We start from the raw sequence: 22,012 nt of genomic DNA on the forward strand, positions 1-22,012 counted from the left end.
CAGCCTCACAACCGCAGACCAACTGTGTGGCATTGTGTGGGCGAGCGGTTTTCTTGATTTCAACGGTGTGAACAGAATGCCCCATGGTGGCGGTGGGGTTATGGTACGGGCAGGCATAAGCTACGGACAATGTACACAATTCGATTTTATTGATGGCAATTTGATTGCTCAATCCATAGGTTGGGCTGTACATTGCAATATGAATGTTCAATACACAGATTGACTGGTGAGCTAATTTGTTGCTAATTTCAGTAGTTTTAGAGTCCCACAATAAGAGCTAAGGCACTAATATTTGTGTCAACTCTACACAGTTGTGTTCTGTGAGTGTCACTGAGTAGGCTGATACCCCATTTCATGCACAGTCCATATGTGAGGCTGTACTGTAACCCTTCCTGGTTAAATAAAGGTTAAATAAATAAATAAATAAATATGTGAGATTTCAACTGATTTTTACTTTTCGGTGGGTCAAATTAACACAATTGTCTTGTTAAATGTATATAACATCTAGTCCAATGGTGGCATGATTCTGCTATTTTTATCCGTTTGCATCAGTGGGGACTTTTATTTTGAAGATGAACCATCGATTACACTATCGTTGCTCACGCTAATATTGTTCACAACACACTGGTCCATTGGACGGCAATGCAGATGTTACGCCAGAGGTGATACAGAACTCCACAAAGAAAATAAACATTCGCATGCCATGGCCTCCAGGGTGCGGACTTTGATAGCTGTAGCAGAGATGTGGGCTGTTTACACAGCGCAGCCAACTCTTTTATTCAGGCACAAAATCATTGATTGGCTCTTACGATTTACGGATGAAATGATTAGGTGTAGTTGAAGCAGTAGCGGTGCATGGGTAAAATCACTGAAAAAGCCAAGCCAGGAATAAAAGCCTTATTACAACCCGTCTTGTGATAATTGCATTGTTTGCTCTATAACCTGTTACTTCATATGCTATGACACCGTGATATATAGGCCTAAGGCCGAGTCAATAAGAAGACACAGTGGCAGAATAAATTAAACCACAGCTTTGTTTCTTCACTAAACCGGAGAGCAACATCAGTCGGTGAAGTCCACAAAACATATTTAATGTAACAAACAGTTTACATGACCTACAGTATGGTCAAGCAAGTTAATGTTTCCGAGATTTTCGGCCAACTAAACAACTATTGATTTAGAACCAGGGAGAGTTACTGCAAGTTGCAAAGAACTGGCACTGCCTCCACTATTCCTGCGCCATTTCAACTGCAACATCATCTAATCACCTATGCTTAGTTTAAAATAGTGAAAAAACGATTTAGTCCAATCAAAGCTAAATATGACGTTGCTGTCCATGGTACTGATTTCTGTATGCACAGGAAGTGTTGACTCACCCTACTTGTAGAGAAACGTCAATGCCATCCTCCTCTTTCATGTTGCCTAAAAGGTCTATGACTATGTCATACAGTACACATTTTTAGTTTTTGTTGTCCAAGGCTACCTGCCTATAATGCCAGGCCAGCTAGTTTATTTGTATTTGTGTACCTTTATTTAACTAGGCAATTCAGTTAAGAACAAATTCTTATTTACAATGACTGCCTACCTTGGCCAAACCCTAACGATGCTGGGTCAATTGTGCGCCACCCTATGGGACTCACATCCAGTTATGATACATCCTGGAATCGAACCAGGGTCTGTAATGACGCCTCTAGCACCGCTGTGCAGCTCGAGAGTTAACATTAGCCTACTACATCAAGCTACATGTTGAACTTCAAGCCTTTCAGGCCAGGGGCATAATGTATGTATTTATGGTTGGATCCGAATTGCCATTATAATCATTGGCCAGTACAGAGAATGAAGTCCAAATATCTATCTCCATCCACGGTTAATGTAGGAAAGGGACACTTTTAGCTAGCTAGCTACAAACAAAAGGAGATGCAACAATTCCATTTTTGTCTGTAAATTACATTTGGATTTCGGTGTGATGTGAATGGTGTGAAGCCAAATCCAAGCTGTCTTCCCTTGACACTTTTTTTGGTGCTCCAGGACCATTCACAGTTCAGCTCGCTCAGTTTAGCTAAACACTGATTGGTTATTTTATAATTTTTTATCAAGGGAGGCCAAACGCTCACCGGCTTCCCTTTATTCAACGCTATGGGCGCCAGCAATATCATATCATTTTTCACCAGACAGCACCCATTCAGCCTCTTGCGAATTGAAGGAAAATTATGAAGCACAGAGACGAAATATACATTATTTTGTTATTTTTCGGGTCCATCCATGAATACACGCCACTTAGTTGATGTGACGGCAATTAGATCAGGCAAAGGAGCTACGAGCGTACTTTAGCGGGAAATTATGCTGAATATAAAGTTTTTCGCTTTGCAATTGTTTTTATAAAAAGCAGTTCTGATTGTGGCCGCTAGATGGGGCAAAAAATCCATGTTTAACACACGCAGTATCAGCCTAAAGTTAGTACACTAGCTACGTTTTATACAGTGAGTGGGAACTCAACCAACCCAGCATAACAAGAGGAGAGGCTGAATCAATGAGCTCCTGTGTGAAGAAAACTTGAGTAAGTTGCACTGGTTGCAAGCCGCCAAATATACATGTAAACGTTTATTCGAGACAAAGTTTTGGTAGCTAGCTAGCTATAGTTAAAGCCTTGACGTGAAGCTGGCGAACAGTTGAAGTGCGTTTGTTAGCTAAGGTTTACCTTTCGAAAACCCTTCTGATCCGTAGCAGTTAGCGTCTATGAATGGGTTAGCTACAGTTATGCAAATTAGCTAACTAGAGCTAGTTGTCAGAGCTCATTCTGTGCCAGGCCAGTAACGTTAGCTAACTACGTTAGTGAAGGAGAAAAAAGTCCGTCCGCTGCATTCTGTGTTTCACTAGTTAGGTAAAGTAGTAGTTTGCAAAGTAGAACTATCACTACACGAGAAGCGTATTGTGTTTTTAGCTGCTAACTAGCCTTATACTTCCTAAATAAAAGCCACAATTCGTTATAACGTTTTTTAGCCAAACGACTACTACTTCTTCGGTGGGGTTTATCGGTGGTTGGCATCCGTCGTTTTTATTTTAACTAGGCAAGTCAGTTAATAACAAATTCTTATTTACAATGACGGCCAAACCCGGGCGACGCTGGGCCAATTGTGCGCCGTTTATGGGACTCCCAATCACTGCCGGTTGTGATACATTTTGTATTCGAACCAGGGTGTCTGTAGTGACGCCTCAAGCACTGAGATGCAGTGCCTTAGACCGCTGCGCCACTCGGGATTTCCCCCACCTACTGTACTGGATTGGATTGTGGGCCAGAGACTGGGAGATACTAAATCCAGCCAGCCAGCCCCATTTCTTTTAAAATATATAACAAATATTTGAAACTGTATCTAATGACATTCTACTCAGTATGCTCCTTTATACAAGGCGTGGGTCTAATCCTGAATGCTGATTGGTTAAAACCGCATTCCAGCTGGTGTCTATTCCACAAGTTACCACCTGCTAAATCTATGACCTTAAAATGCCTATTTACTCTGTTCCATCTGACTGCGCAATCCACTGTCTCATCAGCCCCACCCAGGCACTTTATAAACTTGATCTCCACTATAAAAAGCATGTGGACATTATCTCACATTTCTTTTAGACTAACATTTAGTTTTCAACAGTAGAGATTTGTATAAACATTGTCTGTCTCCCCGATATTTGCAACATTGTTTCAATATTCAAATTTGATCTCCAACTGTCCCATAGTAATGGACATGTCGGGACAAGACGGGCAGCGCCAATACCGATTATTGGAGGACCAAAAAAAAGCCGATACCATTAAATCGGGCAATTTTTTTTAATTTTTTTTTTATTTAAATTATTATTATTTTTTATTTTTTGTAATAATGACAATTACAACAATACTGAATGAACACTTTATTTTAACTTAAAATAATACATAAATGAAATAAATTTAGCCTCAAATAAATAATGACATGCTCAATTTGGTTTAAATAATGCAAAAACAAAGTGTTGGAGAAGAAAGTAAAAGTGCAATATGTGCCATGTACGAAAGCTAACGTTTAAGTTCCTTGCTCAGAACATGAGAACATATTAAAGCTGGTTGTTCCTTTTAACATGAGTCTTCAATATTCCCAGGTAAGAAGTTTTAGGTTGTATTTATTATAGTAATTTTAGGATTATTTCTCTCTTTACCATTTGTATTTCATATACCTTTGACTATTGGATGTTCTTATAGGCACTTTAGTATTGCCAGTGTAACAGTATAGCTTCCTTCCCTCTCCTTGCTCCTCCCTGTGCTCAAACCAGGAACAAGGACAACAGCCACCCTCGAAGCAGCGTTACCCATGCAGAGCAAGGGGAACAACTACTCCAAGTCTCAGAGCGAGTGACGTTTGAAACACTATTAGCGTGAACCCCGCTAACTAGCTAGCCATTTCACATCGGTTACACTAGCCTCATCTCGGGAGTTGATAGGTTTGAAGTCATAAACAGCGCAATGCTTGACGCACAGCGAAGAGCTGCTGGCAAAACGCACAAAAGTGCTCTTTGAATGAATGCTTACGAGCCTGCTGCCTACCACCGCTCAGTCAGATACTTGTATGCTCAGTCAGATTATATGCAACGCAGGACACGCTAGATAAACTAGTTATATCATCAACCATTTGTAGTTAACTAGTGATTATGATTGATTGTTTTTTATAAGATAAGTTTAATGCTAGCTAGCAACTTACCTTGGCTTACTGCATTCGCGTAACAGGCAGTCAGTCTTCTTGTGGAGTGCAACGAGAGGCAGGTGGTTATAGCGTTGGACTAGTTGACTGTAGGGTTGCAAGATTGGATCCCCCGAACTGACAAGGTGAAAATCTGTCGTTCTGCCCCTGAACGAGGCAGTTAACCCACCGTTCCTAGGCAGTCATTGAAAATAAGAATGTGTTCCTAACGGACTTGCTTAGTTAAATAAAGATTAAATAAAGGTGTAAAAAAATATATGACATTTTTTAAGCCGGCCAAATCGGTGTCCAAAAATACAGATTTCCGATTGTTATGAAAGCTTGAAATATGCCCTAACTAATCAGCGATTCCGATTAATCGGTCGACCTCTAATAAGAACGTTGCCAGCCATTATGGGAATGGAACATTTAGAACGAACAACTGGGCTGCGTCTCTAGCAACCGAACCGATAGAATGAACGACCAGCTGGCTTAGGTAAAAACCCTAGATTTGGGTCGGGACTATATCTTGTGGAAGGATGAAATATTATGAATAAATTCATAAAAATGTTCAATCATTATTTGAATATGTTGGTAAACTGTTGTATAAAAGTGATACAGCTGTTGTTTGTAGGATATTTTGGCACAGTTTGCCGGTCACACTTTCCTGTTGGATGGTTTCCTACAGTACAACATTTATACATGCTCCACTGTCTCTGTTTCCTGGCAATAATCACACTTTCCTGTTGGATGTTTTCCTATAACATTTAAAGTCTTATTCAACCGGCTGTGTCCCATCCGTAGTCTTGTAAAAATAGCCTCCTCTCTTCCTGCCGTCCCCCCCTCCCTGACTTATCTCTGTATTTGGGATATATGTTTTCCCTTAGTGTCCCTATTCCACTGCTCCTGCCATCTCTGCACCATCACTGTCCATATCAATCTTTTTGCCTTGCTCATTGAAACTACAACATCCCCACTACTAAAAATGTAACTTTAACATTATCGTGTAGTTTTCCAATAAAATGGTCTAAAGTGTACATACTCGGTACTCGTATCCCAAAATAAATAAATGATCTCACTACAAAACATTTTTAATAGAAAGTTAGCAAAAATAGATAACATCTTGCTACCAAGGATATGAAAATACCTGTCCTTTGGTGGAAACATCTTCACGATTTAACTCTTTATAGTCTTGTCCCACTTAACCTATTTGCTTATGGCCTACACTTAACGACTTGTTCATTTAAATTATATGAGCAAAAAATATTTGTAATGTTAACTAGCGAGCCAGCCAGCTAACGTTAGCTAGCTAACAGTACACTTTAACTTGACATTAGGCTTATGCAGTTTTACTACGCAATGCATTTTTAAAGCTGCATTAGACAGGATTACCTAGATATACTGACCATCTCAAATAGACAGAATGGTGCTAAATGGCAAACAAATCCATACTCATCTCTCAGCATGTCCAGCCCACTCATTATCTCAGCCAATCATGGCTAGCGGGACGTTTAGTCTTTTTCTGTGGCTAAACCAACTAGGCTCGTAATTTAACAATTTTATTCGTATTTACAAATGACATACACGTTTGTAAATAAGGCACATAAGTTCACGTTCGAGAAGGCATTTCTACCAAAAAAAAACATTTTGATAAAAAATAAATAAAAAAGTTTGTTCAAACGGCTTTCCTTTGACGTAGTGACCCTATGTGCCTACTTTCCTGAAACGGGTCACATTTAGTCAATTCTTTGAAAGCTAGCCAATGTTAGTTTGACTAGCTTAGCCAGATATTTAAATGTCAATTTACCTGCTCAGGAGGCTAGTGTTTTATTAACTTTCTCTGTCAGTGAATCACATTTTTGAATCATGTTTATGCATGATTGTCTCATTTCAAGTAACTAGCTGCAGGCTCAAAGAAACATTCAATCATATACTTTGCATAGAAACCCAAATAAAAGTATGAAGATAGAAAGACGTGTGTCATGAATGCTAGAGTGGAGGTTTAAAAACCTACAGCTGCATATATATATTTGCCAACACAACATATCCTGCTGTGTATGTAGTAACCAACAAGGTGTTAATCAAAACAAAATATATTTTATATTTGAGATTCTTCAAATTGCCACCCTTTGCATTGATGACAGCTTTGTTTTTGTTTTTTGTTTTTTGTTTTATTTCATAGTTTTGATTTCTTCACTATAGAAAATAGTAAAAAAAAAAAAAAAAAATCCTTGCATGAGTAGGTGTTCTAAAACTTTTGACCAGTAGTGTAGCTTACATTACAATCTTTTCTAACAACTTGGCAAAATGTATACAATGTGCTATGCAATAAACCGGAGGAGTTCTCAAAAGTCAGCAGTTGCCTAACCTTCTAAAAGTTGACTGCCACATTATATCCAATCCATTATGAGTGAGTGTGATGCATATTTTCCATAATGTATGTTTCATGCAGGGGTTGGCACTTCTTGGTTTAACGTTGGACCAGAGCAAATGTTAGCTAGCTAACAAGCTTGTGTGTTCAGAGCAGGACTAGAATTATTATTATTTTTTTTAATTGTAGTAAATAAATCCAAGGCGACGATACAGCCTGACCGGATGATGCAGTTGGTGATACAGCTCGACAGGATGCTCTCAATGGTGCGTCTGTCAAAGTTTGTGAGGCTCTTAGGGTCCAAGACTAATTTCTTCAGCCTTCTGAAGTTGGACAGCTGCTGTTGGGCCTCCTTCACCGCACTCTGTGCGGGTGGACCATTTCACATTGTCAGTGATGTTTAAGCCGAGGAACTTGAAGCTTTTCACCTCCACTGCGGCCCTGTCCATGTGGATGGGGGCGTGCTCCTTCTGACTGGGCTTTGCTTGGAGGGCTTTCAAACATCCTATTACACGTGTGTTGTGTTGCCTAGTATTAAAACTATCCAATAGAACTTCTGTTGATTTAGTGAGAATACTACCTTTTCTGTTTCTATAGCTAACACTAACCAACGTGTTAGGCATGGGATGTAGCCTACTCTTGCATCATATGGTCTTGCATCAAGTACTGCCTAGTGTTTATGATGGACCACATCATCCAATTTACAGGGAAACTGTGTATCAAACAGTGTGCAAAGCCCAGGCCTTTTGTAAAGCATGACAAAAATAAAACCAAGCTAGCTGGCAAACAGAATTGAATTTACCTGTATATTTAATTTACACAGTGGAGTGCCAAGCCACGGATATTGCAGATGCAAATTGTCAACTCGGGATGTCAATTTTCCTGCTGACTTACCAACCCTCATTAACCGGTTAACAAACGGTTGAATTTGTTCCAAATATTAAAATGGTGACCAACAGAAAATACTATGCGTGCATACAAGAAACATACTTTTTCCATTATAGAGCTTAATTGAAACATGCAATAGCATCAAGCCAATTGTCTCACAGCCGAAAGGCTAAGTTATTGAAAATACAACTACTGTAATAAGCAGCCAATGTAAAACATAATTTCAAACATTTGGCAAAATGTAATTCTCTGTTCTACGTGGGGCATCTGATCCATATGTGACAGAAACTTTAGAAACTTAAAGAGAGGGAATAAAGATGCAACAACTAGGATGGGTTGCGAATATGATAAGGATTGTGCCTCTGGCTTCTGGACAACTAAAGAAAGTTGATATGAAAACCAATAGAACAGGAGAGAAATAGTGGTTTCTATGGTCGGATTTGGCTAGGCTGGCTATTTTGATACAATGTAAGACATGCCTCATAATATGAAGTAAAACGTCCAGGTTTCAAACAATGAAGTATCCTGTATGTTTTCAAAATGCATGCTGTCTCCAATTGCAAGGTGGTGGGTGACATGCCTGCCTACCGTATTGCCTATACACTAGAATAGCTAATGCATGACGGGCTTCAATTAGGAGTTGAGAAACAAAAATGGTAGCCAAATAAAGCTAGGATCCTCTTGTTAACCGTGGCTATGTTTTTAACATGCGATTGCATTTAGAATGGTTGCGCAATGACTCAGCCTATCCAGCTGTTCTGTCCGACAGGTGATATTTTTCCGCTCAAAGCCTCAGGAATTCACAAGTGCATACTGACACAAACACACGCTATGGCAGTGTAATGCTGTGATATTTTATTTTGAGACTGGCCGGCTATGGTTTTAACAATATTTTGTGGGTGGACTGAAGTGCTTGACTTGGTTGTTGGTCGATTCCTGTGTGAAACCCCACCAAACTGCAGATAATGGTGCATGCCAGCAGGAGCGTGACCAGGCTTCTCGGTAGCATTGTCTTAACTGTCTGTTAGTTAATTTGTGGACCTTTTGGCCTGACTTCACCAGGCGTGCTGAGACTGAGCATATCGTGAACGAGAGGCAAATAAATATTTAAAAAAATATATAGCCTAAAAGGCCTAGTCTGAGCAGACGGGCAGAGTGAGAGACTGGTTATGGGATCGTTCCATTTGATTTCAATCACTCTTTGACCGCACCCCTTCTGATTTGAACGAAACTTGCCGTACATATTTGCCCTTGGTAGAAGTGGTCAGAAAATGACTTTTTGTACCTGAATGCCAAAACATTCAAGAGCATGCTGTATGTCAACTGATGGCGGGCACAACACACAATCACCTCAGATTATGTAAATTAGGATCTAAGATAAAATGTAGAATTTTTCAAGAAATGATCAAATAGTTTGACAAACCTGAATAAGCTTTTAAACGATATCAAACACAACCGTTTATCTTTTCCAGTGATGAAAACATGGATGTCTCATTGAATGGTTGGGAATGCAAAATGTGTGAACTTTCAGCACCTCTATCTAATGAATGTTTTGGCATTCAGGTTCACAATGTCACTTTCAGGCCACTTCTACCATGGGCAAATATGTATGTAAAGGTTTGTTGAAATCAAAGTGGTACGGTCAAAAAGTATTGATATCGACAGTCAAACATTGAATAAGATTACTTCCCAAACAAAATCCAATTTCTTTAACTCCTTGAATTTAGAAGGTCGTAGCTCATAGAGACAAACCAAAGATATTCCAATGTGCATCAGTTGTGTCTTCCTAGGGCATTTTATCACTTGTTTCTGGCCTAAAAAGCATCATGGATTTATGCATTGTTTTAGATCAGTATAAACATTTGTATTACATTTTTACCCCTCAAATCAAGGAATGTCCCCCCCAGTTGGACTAGTCTCTTCACTGATTGCTCTGCTAGAACACAGAGTAGGTGCCTGGGACAAGAATCTTTACTCTTAATAAATATTAGGCTTGTCAGCCGCAATCTTAACAAACTCATTGCAGAATCTTTTTGTGAGACTGGAATTAATTTGACCTATTCGAACTAGTGAAGAATGTTTAGATGAAAGTCGCACAAAGTTAACCTTCGCCCTCCCTTACTCATGATGACACAGTAGGTAGCCATGGTTCTTCATCACAAGCCCCATCCCACTTCACTCCCTTACCGTTTCCGTCGTTCTCCTGTCTCACATCCCCAATGATCTCTCCTTCTTTTGTCACTTTCTTTCTCCCTCTCTCTCTACACCTCTCCTTTTGTTCTGTTTTATTGCCCAGCCGTTGGTTGCCAGTGGTGGACAAAGCCACTCTCGCATTATACGAGGAATGAATGTGGACACTGATGTTTGAGTTGGGACCAAGCCCATAGTCCATGATCTGCTTCACCCCCCCCTTGACCTTCTCTTATTTGACCTTTCTAACATGGTGGTTCTGTAGTCTGTTGCTTGCCCCCCTCTTCTCTGTTTTTGAGCTCTTTCTCTCACTCTCTCTCATCACAGATGGGAAGCCTACTTTCTATGTTGCCTGACAGTCAACGTGTCAGTTGGATTTAGAGGCCTCGCATGTTGCAATACTATAGAAATCTCCCCCTGAAAATCTTATGGCACTCTTGTGTAAGTGTGGACGTACACATGCTCCAGTCACCGTTGACCAAGAAGCATCTCCAGCTAGTCTGAACCTCCCCTTCATACACTCTTTAAAATCAATGTTTAGGATCAGCCCTGACAGTGTTTCGTCAAGCGTCTGTGCGTGTGTCTACTGAATGACTCCAGGGGCTGCGGGGGCTAGCCCTGATGTCGTCAGCCCTTTACACAATGCACAACAAGCAGGCCTTTTGTCCCAGCTTTACCCCTATCCTCCCACACAATGCTCATAATGTCCCAGCCTCTTTATCTGAGGCAGAGGTAGGGAGAGAAAGAGGGTCCTTTATCGTGGACTCAAAGGTCTGTTAATAACTCCAATTCCTTCAATCAGAAATTACAGAAATGTATACAGTAAATGCCCCCACAATTTTTACTTTGAACTGCATGTCTTAACCTTTCACTAGTCTTTGAGTTGGAGAGCTGATATCTGTAATACAACTTTATCCACCAGGAGATGTCAGTGAGTTAGTTGGCTGGCTGCTTAGTCTTTGGGTTAAATATTGCTCACCCCAGCTCCTCAAGAGTATTTGATTGTTGTGTTGATGACTGAGCTCCTGGACTGTACTGTAAATGAAATTGTGATCTCTGTCCGGTTACCTTCAAGGAACTGAATGAATAACTTAAGTAGACCTGGGCTAATAATTCTCAGCTCTGATTTTGTGGAGGTAAAAGAAGGAAAGGCTTGGGAAGACTGCAAAGGCTTACCAGATGTGAATGAAGAGCCGGAGGGAGGAGAAAAAAGGAGCAAGAGGGGGATGGTAGAATGGGTGACCGAGGGATAAAGGAGGCGGGGTTGAAGTTTGTCACATGATCCCGAGTGTAGCCTGTACCAGGGGGCAGAGTAGCAGAGAGGCAGGCAAGGCTTTCTAGCACTAGACCGCAACTCTTCAGTACCCCCTCTCTCCTCCCTCCAGGCTGTCCTCCATCTACCCTCTTCCCCTCCTCTCTCCTCTCTCCCGGCCCCTGGGCCAGGGAATGTGCCGGCTGGGAGATGCCTTACGTGGATCGGCAGAACCGGATCTGTGGCTTCCTGGACATCGAGGAAAACGAGAGCAGTGGGAAGTTCCTGCGTCGCTACTTCATCCTGGACACCCAACCAGGCAGCCTGGTGTGGTACATGGACAACCCTCAGGTAACACAGTACGACTGATGGCTAGCATTAGCTGGGTCATTTTTTCACATCTGAGATTAGCATATGTTCTTATCTATTTCATAATTCTGTTTATTGATCAGATAATATGCATTTGACCACAATTTCCACATCATTGTCATTACTGCAGCAGTCCAAAAAAGTAATACACAAATCAAATTCAAGTATTTTTCAACATTGCTCCCCTAATGAAAAGACCTGAGGTGAACATAAAACCAAATAAAATAATAACATTATTATAACTTTAAATCAGACTTTTTCCTGAACTTTAGCTTCTTTGTCGTTTCGGTAATGAGTGTTTTGAACATAAGAACCCCAGTCTGAAGGCATATAAGCGAATAAAATAACTTTTACTACTCTAGATGATACCTCATAGGTGAATAAAATGTTATTTAAAAACTCATTGGGGTTTTTACAGGAACTTGTAAAAGTGTTACGTAATGAGACTCATGTCCTCAGAGAGTGTTTGTACCAGGGTTTCCATTAGCCGGTAATAAAAATGAAAAGCAGATCAATTAAACTGCCACCGACCAATTGTCCGCTATAAGGGGGGGAAAAATCCCATTGCAAAATAATGCTTTGTAGCCTATTCATTGATGGAAATGCCAGTCAATAGAAATATATTTGACCGGTCATGCTTATCTGTCTATAGGTTCATCTCTGTCACATGAAACCGCGTGTATGTGCAGTGTGGTTTTGACTACAGTGTTTTTCCCGCTAATTGCATTATGGAATGAACATTTGTGTGTTGTCTACTGCCTTGTGCGCATTGCTGCGCTTATAATGTGAAGAAATAAGTTGATCAACATTTTCAGCAAAACGTTCTGATCGGTTGCATCAGCCTCATTTGGTTTTTAAAGTTTGTTTTTGATGTTGCCATGGCCTACTGCTTGTATGAATATGGGATCTATTGTCCCAGAGTCTGTTTGGAATAGGCTATTCTCTTGCACAGATTGACTAGGTACAATGCAATTAGCGGCAAAATACTGTTGTCAAAAGCGAACTGCACATACAAGTGGTTTCATGTGACAGATTAAAATATCTGTTAGAAATTTAGAAAGAGGGGAGCTCTAAAGATGCAACAACGAGTATGGGTTGCTAATATAACTAGGATTGAGAAAAAATAGGGTACTGGATTCAACATGAGAATCACCCAGGTCTGTGGATGTTACTTGTAGGGATGGGCATTTGAAATAATCTCTCTCTTTCTCAACTCTCTCTACTGAATTAAAATATAAACGCAACAATTTCAAAGATTTTACTGAGTTACAGTGCATATAAGGAAATCAGTCAATTAAAATGAATTAATTCGGACTTAATCTATGGATTTCACATGACTGGGCAGGGGTGCAGCCAATCAGGATTAGTTTTTTTCTCCACAAAAGGAGTTTGAGATAGAAATAGAGACAGAAATAGTCCTCCAGTTCATCAGCTGTCCGGGTGGCTGGTCTCAGAAGATCCCGCAGGTGAAGAAACCGGATGTGGAGGTCCTGGGCTGGCGTGGTTGTGAGGCCGGTTGGATGTACTGCCAAATTCTCTAAAATTACGTTGGAGGCAGATTATGGTAGAGAAAGGAACATTCAATTTGCTGGCAATAGCTCTGGTGGACATTCCTGCAGTCAGCATGCCAATTTCACTCTCCCTCAACTTTAGACATGTGGCATTGCGTTGTGTGAAAAAACTGCACATTTAGAGTGGCCTTTTATTGTCCCCAGCACAAGGTGCACCTGTGGAATGATTGTGCTGTTTAATCAGCTTCTTGATATGCCACCCCTGTCAGGTGGAGATATTATCTTGGCAAAGGAGAAATACTCACTAACTGGGATGTAAACAAAATTGGAGAGAAATAAGCTATTTGTGCGTATGGAACATTTCAGGGATCTTTTTGGTTTCAGCTCATGAAACATGGGCCAACCTTTTACATGTTACATTTTATTTTTGTTCCGTATACATATCATTTTGAGTATGCTTGTTGGTGTGAAACGGGGCTGAATGCAAAAAATAACTGGTGGTTCTGAAAATGACTTAATATATTTCCACTGCACTGACACTCCACAAACATTAAACACATCTTAGAGTTTGAAATTCTGTTAGTGCTTATACATTGAACCTGCTAAAAAATTGAACCTGCTTAAAAATTTTGTTCTTGTATTAGATTATCAACAATGGAATAACCTTGAATTGATTACTGAAGTTCTCACCCCCATCCAGTCCCCTCCAACCACCAAGTCGCTCTTCTTTTGAGTAATACAAATACATAATATGATAGCACCCCGCATATTATAAGGCAAGGGTTTGCAACAATGGACAGTATTCAATGGTATCTAATAGTTCCTCACCCACATTTTCCCATTAGAACCTGCCCATCAGTGCGGACTGTGTTGGCTCACTCAAACTCACCTACATCTCCAAGGTAAGAGATTTGCTGAAGAATTTGCAAATAATTTATTTTATAGGTGCTTGTTGAAAAAGGGATATTAAATTAATTAATTTAGGTTTTTGTACTTCTCTTGCCTCGTAGGTCAGCGACGCCACTAAGCAGAGACCCAAGGCAGAGTATTGCTTCGGTAAGATTGAGGACAACTATTCTCTTTCCTCTCAGTTCCTCTGCTCAATTAATAGGGAAGTGGTTGTAACTTGGCTCAACTTTTTTCATGACCTTCAGTATTTTTAAACTCATACTAAACCACAGCTATAGATATACAGATTTCAGCAAACTTAGTTTCTAGATTTAGAATGTTAGTGGACAGCAAAACTTCCGTTATTTATATGGCCATGGGCTCTTTTTCCCATTTGCATGAGTTGAAATGACTAATGATATTGTGGGGTAGGTGAGTCCATGTTTCTGTTCAGCAATAAATCCAGCTTTTTTTCAGGATTGACATGACAGTGACATCTCAAAGAGACAGAATTTCTCAGTTCAAGGTCTGCCCTGACAGATGCCACCATGTACACAAGGCTGGGTCGTTTAGATTGACTTGAACCTAAGGGAGGAATGCATCCTTCTTGTCCTTCTCTCACCTCTATCACCTCAGCTTGATTTTCCTGTGGCTTGTCTCCACGCTACGGACAACCCAGCATAGCTTCAGCTGTTTATCCAAAAGAGACATGCAGGATAGCAGCTGATCAGGATACTGTACATCAGGGGTCATCAACTGGTGGCCCACGGACCAATTTTTATTTTTTTCTGTTCCCAAGAACTCCCACGAACAAAAAAACAGACATAGGCCTATGTGATCATGTCTCAATATAATAAAAGGTTTGAAATTATTATTTTAAAATACAATCTCTTTTTGGCCTGTGTGTGTGTGTGTGTGTCAGCATTCCCCCCTTCGCCCTCAATAGAAGGAAACACAAGTGTGTGTGTGACAGAACCGACCCCGTCATCACCACACCGTTGTGTGTGTGTGTTGGGGTTTTGACAGGATGCTGGCATCCGAATCAGAACCCATTCTCAAAAGTCTGGGGTATTTTTAAACCACTGTTTGCATGCCATGTTTTTGTTGATTTCCACATTTATTACCATCGCACCCCTTCCTAACTCCCATGTCTTTTAAAAGTAGCTCTTAATTGGTGTTTTCAGGAAAAGTAATTTGGGAAAGGCTGTCATACTTCCAGATGGGCTTACAGTAAAACAAGGATCAGTGGCAATCTAGGATTCCTGTCCGTGTGTGTGGCTCTGATGCTGCGGCCCAGCTGTGTGACTCAACAACACACATGTTTTGTGTGTGATCGCAGCTGTGAGTCAGATCTTAGATATGGCCCTCCCAGCTTATTATTCACTTCCTTTGAGAGCCCCCACCACCCTTGGTCTACACACCCCTTCAGTCAGACTTACAGTTTATAGTGGGGTAAATTGTACGTGGTAATGTGGCATACACACCCGGCATACATGCCACATTGGTACGATTTTGGTTTCTTCTTGTTTCGATTCTGTCACTTTTGGATTGATTTATCACCTCGTCTTTCTTTTTCCATGATTCTGTTGTCAGTAGGTTTAACAAAATGCCCATGGCATGACAGCCTCTTACTAATCATCTCCCACTCATTGAGTCACTCATTCATTCCACACCATTAATGTTCAGTCAATGGTCACGATGTCTCCTTTCAGTTTCCATCACTGCGGTTTTTGTGTGGTCAGAACAAGTGGGACTTAGGGATGGTTTTTCGAATATCCAAATGGACGTTGTTATTCGAATAGTTACGAGAATAAAAAATGGATTGATTTTGAATGGAGTTGTAGACAAGGATGGGAAGAGCATCAAAATAGCCTAATTTCGCCTTGGTAGCTAGCGAGCTAGCTGGCTATCTTAGCTAGCTTCATTACATCGATTTGATGCGGTCAAAACCGGCACGACCAGATGGAATGATAACCTATGGCATGTACAAGTTTGACTAGCTAGTGTGAGTCTGTTTGGTCACTGGTGCAAGCAACACACGTGCACACCCACGCTCATAGAAACTAAAAAGAATGATGGCCATTGTGTCACAAAGTTCTAGTGCTTAGAGCTATTCGCTGCACCATCACCCAGGCTATAATGCAATGTAATTTAACCCAATGATCTGAAAGCGAAAGCGGGAACGTAAAGGGAGGGATCAAATAATTAAGAGATACTGAAAGATGGCGACAGGAGACTCTGTGCCAGAATCACTGGTTCAGAGCTAATCAGGCTTTGACCTAAAAACCCTTTGTCATTGGTCTGTGTAATTTGCAATTGTCTTGAGCCCCTTTTGTTAACATATTGGTGGAAGGTCATTAGAATGGGCTGATGATTGCCTTGATGCAATTCTCCACTCTCATATAATGGACCCAATGCTCCTGCTATGCCCTGTCCTATTAGGAACAGCATACAATCCAACCTGGTCAGAGCATTTTCTATTATTTGCCTTAAGTAACCTGTCTTATGTAACCATACAAAATGGAAAATCTCATACTAATTTTAGTGTCCCGGATTTACATTTGCTATGTTATGTGTAGTCTGAGAGCAGGCTGGACAATCCACTCTATTTCCTCTCAACCAGCTCTAATTAAGCTACAGCCTTTTAACTTCTATATTGTCATCAGGGACCCAATTTTATTTTTTATATGTATATATATATTTGTGCTATTTTTTTCTCTCTTTTGAATGTGTCACTCCCTATTAGGCCTATTTTTGATGTCTTCCATCCCTTTCTTGGTATTTCCCTTCCTCTTTCTCAGTCATCAACGCTGGCATGAGGAAATTCTTCGTCCAGGCCAATGATCAGCAGGACCTGGTGGACTGGGTGAACGCTCTCAATAAGGCCACCAAAATCACTGTGAGTCTCTCACTAAATGCTGCACTGTCTTTTTTTGCAGAGGACTTGTTTCACACACAAGAATACATAGCCTAGTCCTCTTTAGAAAATTTACTTCCTGTTAATGACTGAAGTCATAGACTCCTAGTAAAGTGAGTAAAATCTCAAGATTTCCCATGTGTGTGATAGTCAAGAGGGTGACTGGCAGGATGGTTATTGTTAGGAGAGACCTTTCTGGGCAGCAGGTGGCCTAACGGTTAGAACGTTGGGCAAGTAACCGAAAGGTCGCTGGTCCGACCACAGAGCTAGAAGCAGGAGTAATCAGTAAAAGTAGTAAAACAGGAGGAATCAAGGTATCCTGTACATGTTAGGAATGTTTTTTCACACCATTTTCTCTTGCAGGTGCCAAAGTCCAATGATGGCCAACAGAATGTGGAGACCCAGAAAGCCCTTCTGGACAACCTGGGACCCAAGAAGCAGGTCTCCTACAGGACTGACATCATCGGGGGAGTTCCCATCATAACTCAGATGCAGGTAGGCAAGGCTAGCCCCCCTATTTATCCCTAACCCTAGTTAGTTCATTTTCAGTAGAGTTGCAGTTGATAGTTTGAGCATCTATAGACCATTTTTAGGGGACTACACAACTCAGGTGTACCCCCCCCCCCCCAACCCAAAAGCAGGAAAGGGGAGAGGGCCAGGAGGGTTCCGAGCGAGAGTTGCTGCAGAGATCCCACAACCAGCTGCCATACTTCCTGGGCAGGCCGACCCAAGACAAGACGGTCATTAAGTCTGGCTATTGTGTGAAGCAGGGAGCTGTGGTGAGTGCAGGGGACTATAGTGGGTTACAGTAGGGGGGGCTCTTAGTTTGAGGTCTGGAGTGTTACAGTAGGGGGGCAGTAGAATGAAGAAGGAATGTGTGTTTTTATGCTCTTTTTCCCCAGATGAGGAATTGGAAAAGGAGATATTTCTTACTGGAGGAGAACTCAATGAGTTACTTCAAATCAGACCTGGTAAGTCCTTTTCATCAACACTGGAAAGCATACTAGAATGACTTATGACTCACACACTCGCTTGTCCTGGCATGCTCCACCTCATGTTCCTGGAATCTTGTGCCTCTTCTACACATGTCCTAGCATGTCCTTGTCTATGTGCCCTACTACACACACACTCCACAAAGAACTTCCATGCTTGCCCATATTTTTCTCCAGCATGGGTCTATTTATCATCAACAATGCCCAAGGACAGTTTTTCTCCCTTGTCTTCTTTGCGTTCCAAATAATACTGTATCAATAAGGCCTTGAAAGTTGGTTTTGCTCAACAGAAAGGAGTCCAAAAGACCCGTGCATTACATTTTTATTTTTTAAATAATAATTGTCCAAGGTGCACTTTGAAGTGGCTAAAACAGTCCACATTTACATTTCATCTGCAAACAAAACAAATAATGAATAGAAAAATCAGACAACCCCATTGTAAAATAGTTTATCTATTTACCTAGTCAGCTTGTGTGTGAGAGAAATATTCCTCTCGAGGAGCATTCAGGTTAAGAGTGCCATAGGGAGGGAATTCCCAGAGTCTAATATACAATGCATTCGGAAAGTATTCAGACCCCTTCCCTTTTTGCCCATTTTGTTACGTTACAACCTTATTCTAAAATGAATTAAATAACACATTTTCCTCATCAATCTACACACAGTGCCCCATAATGACAAAGCGAAAACAGGTTTTTAGAAATGGCAAATTTATATATAAAAAAAAAAACAGCCCTTTTTTACATAAGCATTCAGCCCTTTGCTATGTGACTTGAAATTGAGCTCAGGCGCATCCTGTTTCCATTGATCATCCTTGAGATGTTTCTACAACTTGATTGGAGTCAACCTGTGGGAAATTCAATTGATTGGACATGATTTGGAAGGGCACACACCTGTCTATATACAGTGCCTTGCGAAAGTATTCGGCCCCCTTGAACTTTGCGACCTTTTGCCACATTTCAGGCTTCAAACATAAAGATATAAAACTGTATTTTTTTGTGAAGAATCAACAACAAGTGGGACACAATCATGAAGTGGAACGACATTTATTGGATATTTCAAACTTTTTTAACAAATCAAAAACTGAAAAATTGAGCGTGCAAAATTATTCAGCCCCCTTAAGTTAATACTTTGTAGCGCCACCTTTTGCTGCGATTACAGCTGTAAGTCGCTTGGGGTATGTGCAAAACTGATAGAGACATCGAGAGACTGCAATTTTTTCCCATTACTCCTTGCAAAACAGCTCGAGCTCATTGAGGTTGGATGGAGAGCATTTGTGAACAGCAGTTTTCAGTTCTTTCCACAGATTCTCGATTGGATTCAAGTCTGGACTTTGACTTGGCCATTCTAACACCTGGATATGTTTATTTTTGAACCATTCCATTGTAGATTTTGCTTTATGTTTTGGATCATTGTCTTGTTGGAAGACAAATCTCCGTCCCAGTCTCAGGTCTTTTGCAGACTCCATCAGGTTTTCTTCCAGAATGGTCCTGTATTTGGCTCCATCCATCTTCCCATCAATTTTAACCATCTTCCTGTCCCTGCTGAAGAAAAGCAGGCCCAAACCATGATGCTGCCACCACCATGTTTGACAGTGGGGATGGTGTGAGCTGTGTTGCTTTTACGCCAAACATAACGTTTTGCATTGTTGCCAAAAAGTTAAATTTTGGTTTCATCTGACCAGAGCACCTTCTTCCACATGTTTGGTGTGTCTCCCAGGTGGCTTGTGGCAAACTTTAAACAACACTTTTTATGGATATCTTTAAGAAATGGCTTTCTTCTTGCCACTCTTCCATAAAGGCCAGATTTGTGCAATATACGACTGATTGTTGTCCTATGGACAGAGTCTCCCACCTCAGCTGTAGATCTCTGCAGTTCATCCAGAGTGATCATGGGCCTCTTGGCTGCATCTCTGATCAGTCTTCTCCTTGTATGAGCTGAAAGTTTAGAGGGACGGCCAGGTCTTGGTAGATTTGCAGTGGTCTGATACTCCTTCCATTTCAATATTATCGCTTGCACAGTGCTCCTTGGGATGTTTAAAGCTTGGGAAATCTTTTTGTATCCAAATCTGGCTTTAAACTTCTTCACAACAGTATCTCGGACCTGCCTGGTGTGTTCCTTGTTCTTCATGATGCTCTCTGTGCTTTTAACGGACCTCTGAGACTATCACAGTGCAGGTGCATTTATACGGAGACTTGATTACACACAGGTGGATTGTATTTATCCTCATTAGTCATTTAGGTCAACATTGGATCATTCAGAGATCCTCACTGAACTTCTGGAGAGAGTTTGCTGCACTGAAAGTAAAGGGGCTGAATAATTTTGCACGCCCAATTTTTCAGTTTTTGATTTGTTAAAAAAGTTTGAAATATCCAATAAATGTCGTTCCACTTCATGATTGTGTCCCACTTGTTGTTGATTCTTCACAAAAAAATACAGTTTTATATCTTTATGTTTGAAGCCTGAAATGTGGCAAAAGGTCGCAAAGTTCAAGGGGGCCGAATACTTTCGCAAGGCACTGTAAGGTCCCACAGTTGACAGTGCATGTCTGAGCAAAAACCAAGCTATGAGGTCAAAGGGATTGTCTGTAGCGCTCCGAGACAGGATTGTGTTGAGGCACAGATCTGTGGAATGGTACCAAAAAATGCCTGCAGCATTAAATGTCCCCAGAACACAGTGGCGGGGCCTCCCGGGTGGCGCAGTGGTTAAGGGCGCTGTACTGCAGTGCCAGCTATGCCACCAGAGACTCTGGGTTCGCGCCCAGGCTCTGTCGTAACCGGCCGCGACCGGGAGGTCTGTGAGGCGACGCACAATTGGCATAGCGTCGTCCAGGTTAGGGAGGGCTTGGTCGGTACGGATATCCTTGTCTCATCGCGCACCAACACATTGGTGCGGCTGGCTTCCGGGTTGGATGCGCGCTGTGTTAAGAAGCAGTGCGGCTTGGTTGGGTTGTGTATCGGAGGACGCATGACTTTCAACCTTCGTCTCTCCCGAGCCTGCACGGGAGTTGTAGCGATGAGACAAGATAGTAGCTACTAAAAACAGTTGGATACCACGAAATTGGGGAGAAAAAGGGGGGTAAAAAAAAGAACACAGTGGCCTCCACACTTCTTAAATGGAAGAAGTTTGGATCCACCAAGACTCTTCCTAGAGTTGGCCACCTGGCCAAAGGGCCTTTGTCAGGGAGGTGCTCAAGAACCCGATGGTCCTCTGTGGAGATGGGATAACCTTCCTGAAGGACAACCATCTCTGCAGCACTCCACCAATAAGGCCTTTATGGCCAGACGGAAACCAGACGGAAGCCACTCCTCAGTAAAAAGGCACTGGACAGCCTCTTGGAAGTTTGCCAAATGGCACCTAAAGGACTCAGACCATGAGAAACAAGGTTCTCTGGTCTGATGAAACCAAGATTGAATTATTTGGCCTGAATGCCCAGTGTCATGTCTGGAGGAGACCTGGCACCATCCCTATGGTGAAATGTGGTGGCGGCTTCCTGCTGTGGGGATGTTTTTCAGCGGCAAGGACTAGGAGACTAGTCAGGATCGAGGCAAAGATGAATGGAGCAAAGTACAGAGGGATCCTTGATTAAAACCTTCTCAGGACCTCAAACTGGGGTGAGGGTTTACGTTCCAACAGGACAACGACCCTAAGCACACCGTCAAGACAACGGAGTGACTTCGGGACAAGTCTCTGAATGTCCTGAGTGGCCCAGCCAGAGCCTGGACTTGAACCCGATCGAACATCTCTGGAGAGACCTGAAAATAGCTGTGCAGTGACACTCCCCATCCAACCTGACAGAGCTTGAGAGGCTCTGCAGTGAAGAATGGGAGAAACTCCCCAAATATTGGTGTGCCAAGCTTGTAGTGTCATACCCAAGAAGACTCATCGCTGAAATCGCTGCCAAAGGTGCTTCAACAAAGTACTGAGTAAAGTAGAG

At 41.6% G+C, this 22,012-nt stretch overlaps 1 protein-coding gene across 9 annotated transcripts in view; it reads left to right on the forward strand.

Moving 5' to 3' along the window:
- The first annotated feature begins 2,396 nt into the window (after window positions 1-2,396).
- The window catches only part of LOC110529500 (pleckstrin homology domain-containing family A member 1), a 33,396-nt gene continuing 13,780 nt past the window's right edge, over window positions 2,397-22,012 (forward strand). For 4 of the 9 annotated variants that reach the window (XM_036985480.1, XM_036985470.1, XM_036985489.1 and 1 more), the window contains exons 1-8: window positions 2,399-2,557; window positions 11,535-11,752; window positions 14,127-14,183; window positions 14,292-14,337; window positions 16,971-17,068; window positions 17,450-17,581; window positions 17,725-17,865; window positions 17,989-18,057. In XM_036985480.1, coding sequence (XP_036841375.1) covers window positions 11,612-11,752; window positions 14,127-14,183; window positions 14,292-14,337; window positions 16,971-17,068; window positions 17,450-17,581; window positions 17,725-17,865; window positions 17,989-18,057 — 684 coding nt within the window. In that variant the 5' untranslated portion in view covers window positions 2,399-2,557; window positions 11,535-11,611. Of the gene's footprint in view, window positions 2,558-11,534; window positions 11,753-14,126; window positions 14,184-14,291; window positions 14,338-16,970; window positions 17,069-17,449; window positions 17,582-17,724; window positions 17,866-17,988; window positions 18,058-22,012 lie in introns of all 9 variants that reach the window. The other 5 variants (XM_036985481.1, XM_036985473.1, XM_036985482.1 and 2 more) reach the window with 4 other exon arrangements.

Source organism: Oncorhynchus mykiss, chromosome 1 (assembly GCF_013265735.2).
Source record: "Oncorhynchus mykiss isolate Arlee chromosome 1, USDA_OmykA_1.1, whole genome shotgun sequence".
Taxonomy (NCBI): domain Eukaryota; kingdom Metazoa; phylum Chordata; class Actinopteri; order Salmoniformes; family Salmonidae; genus Oncorhynchus; species Oncorhynchus mykiss.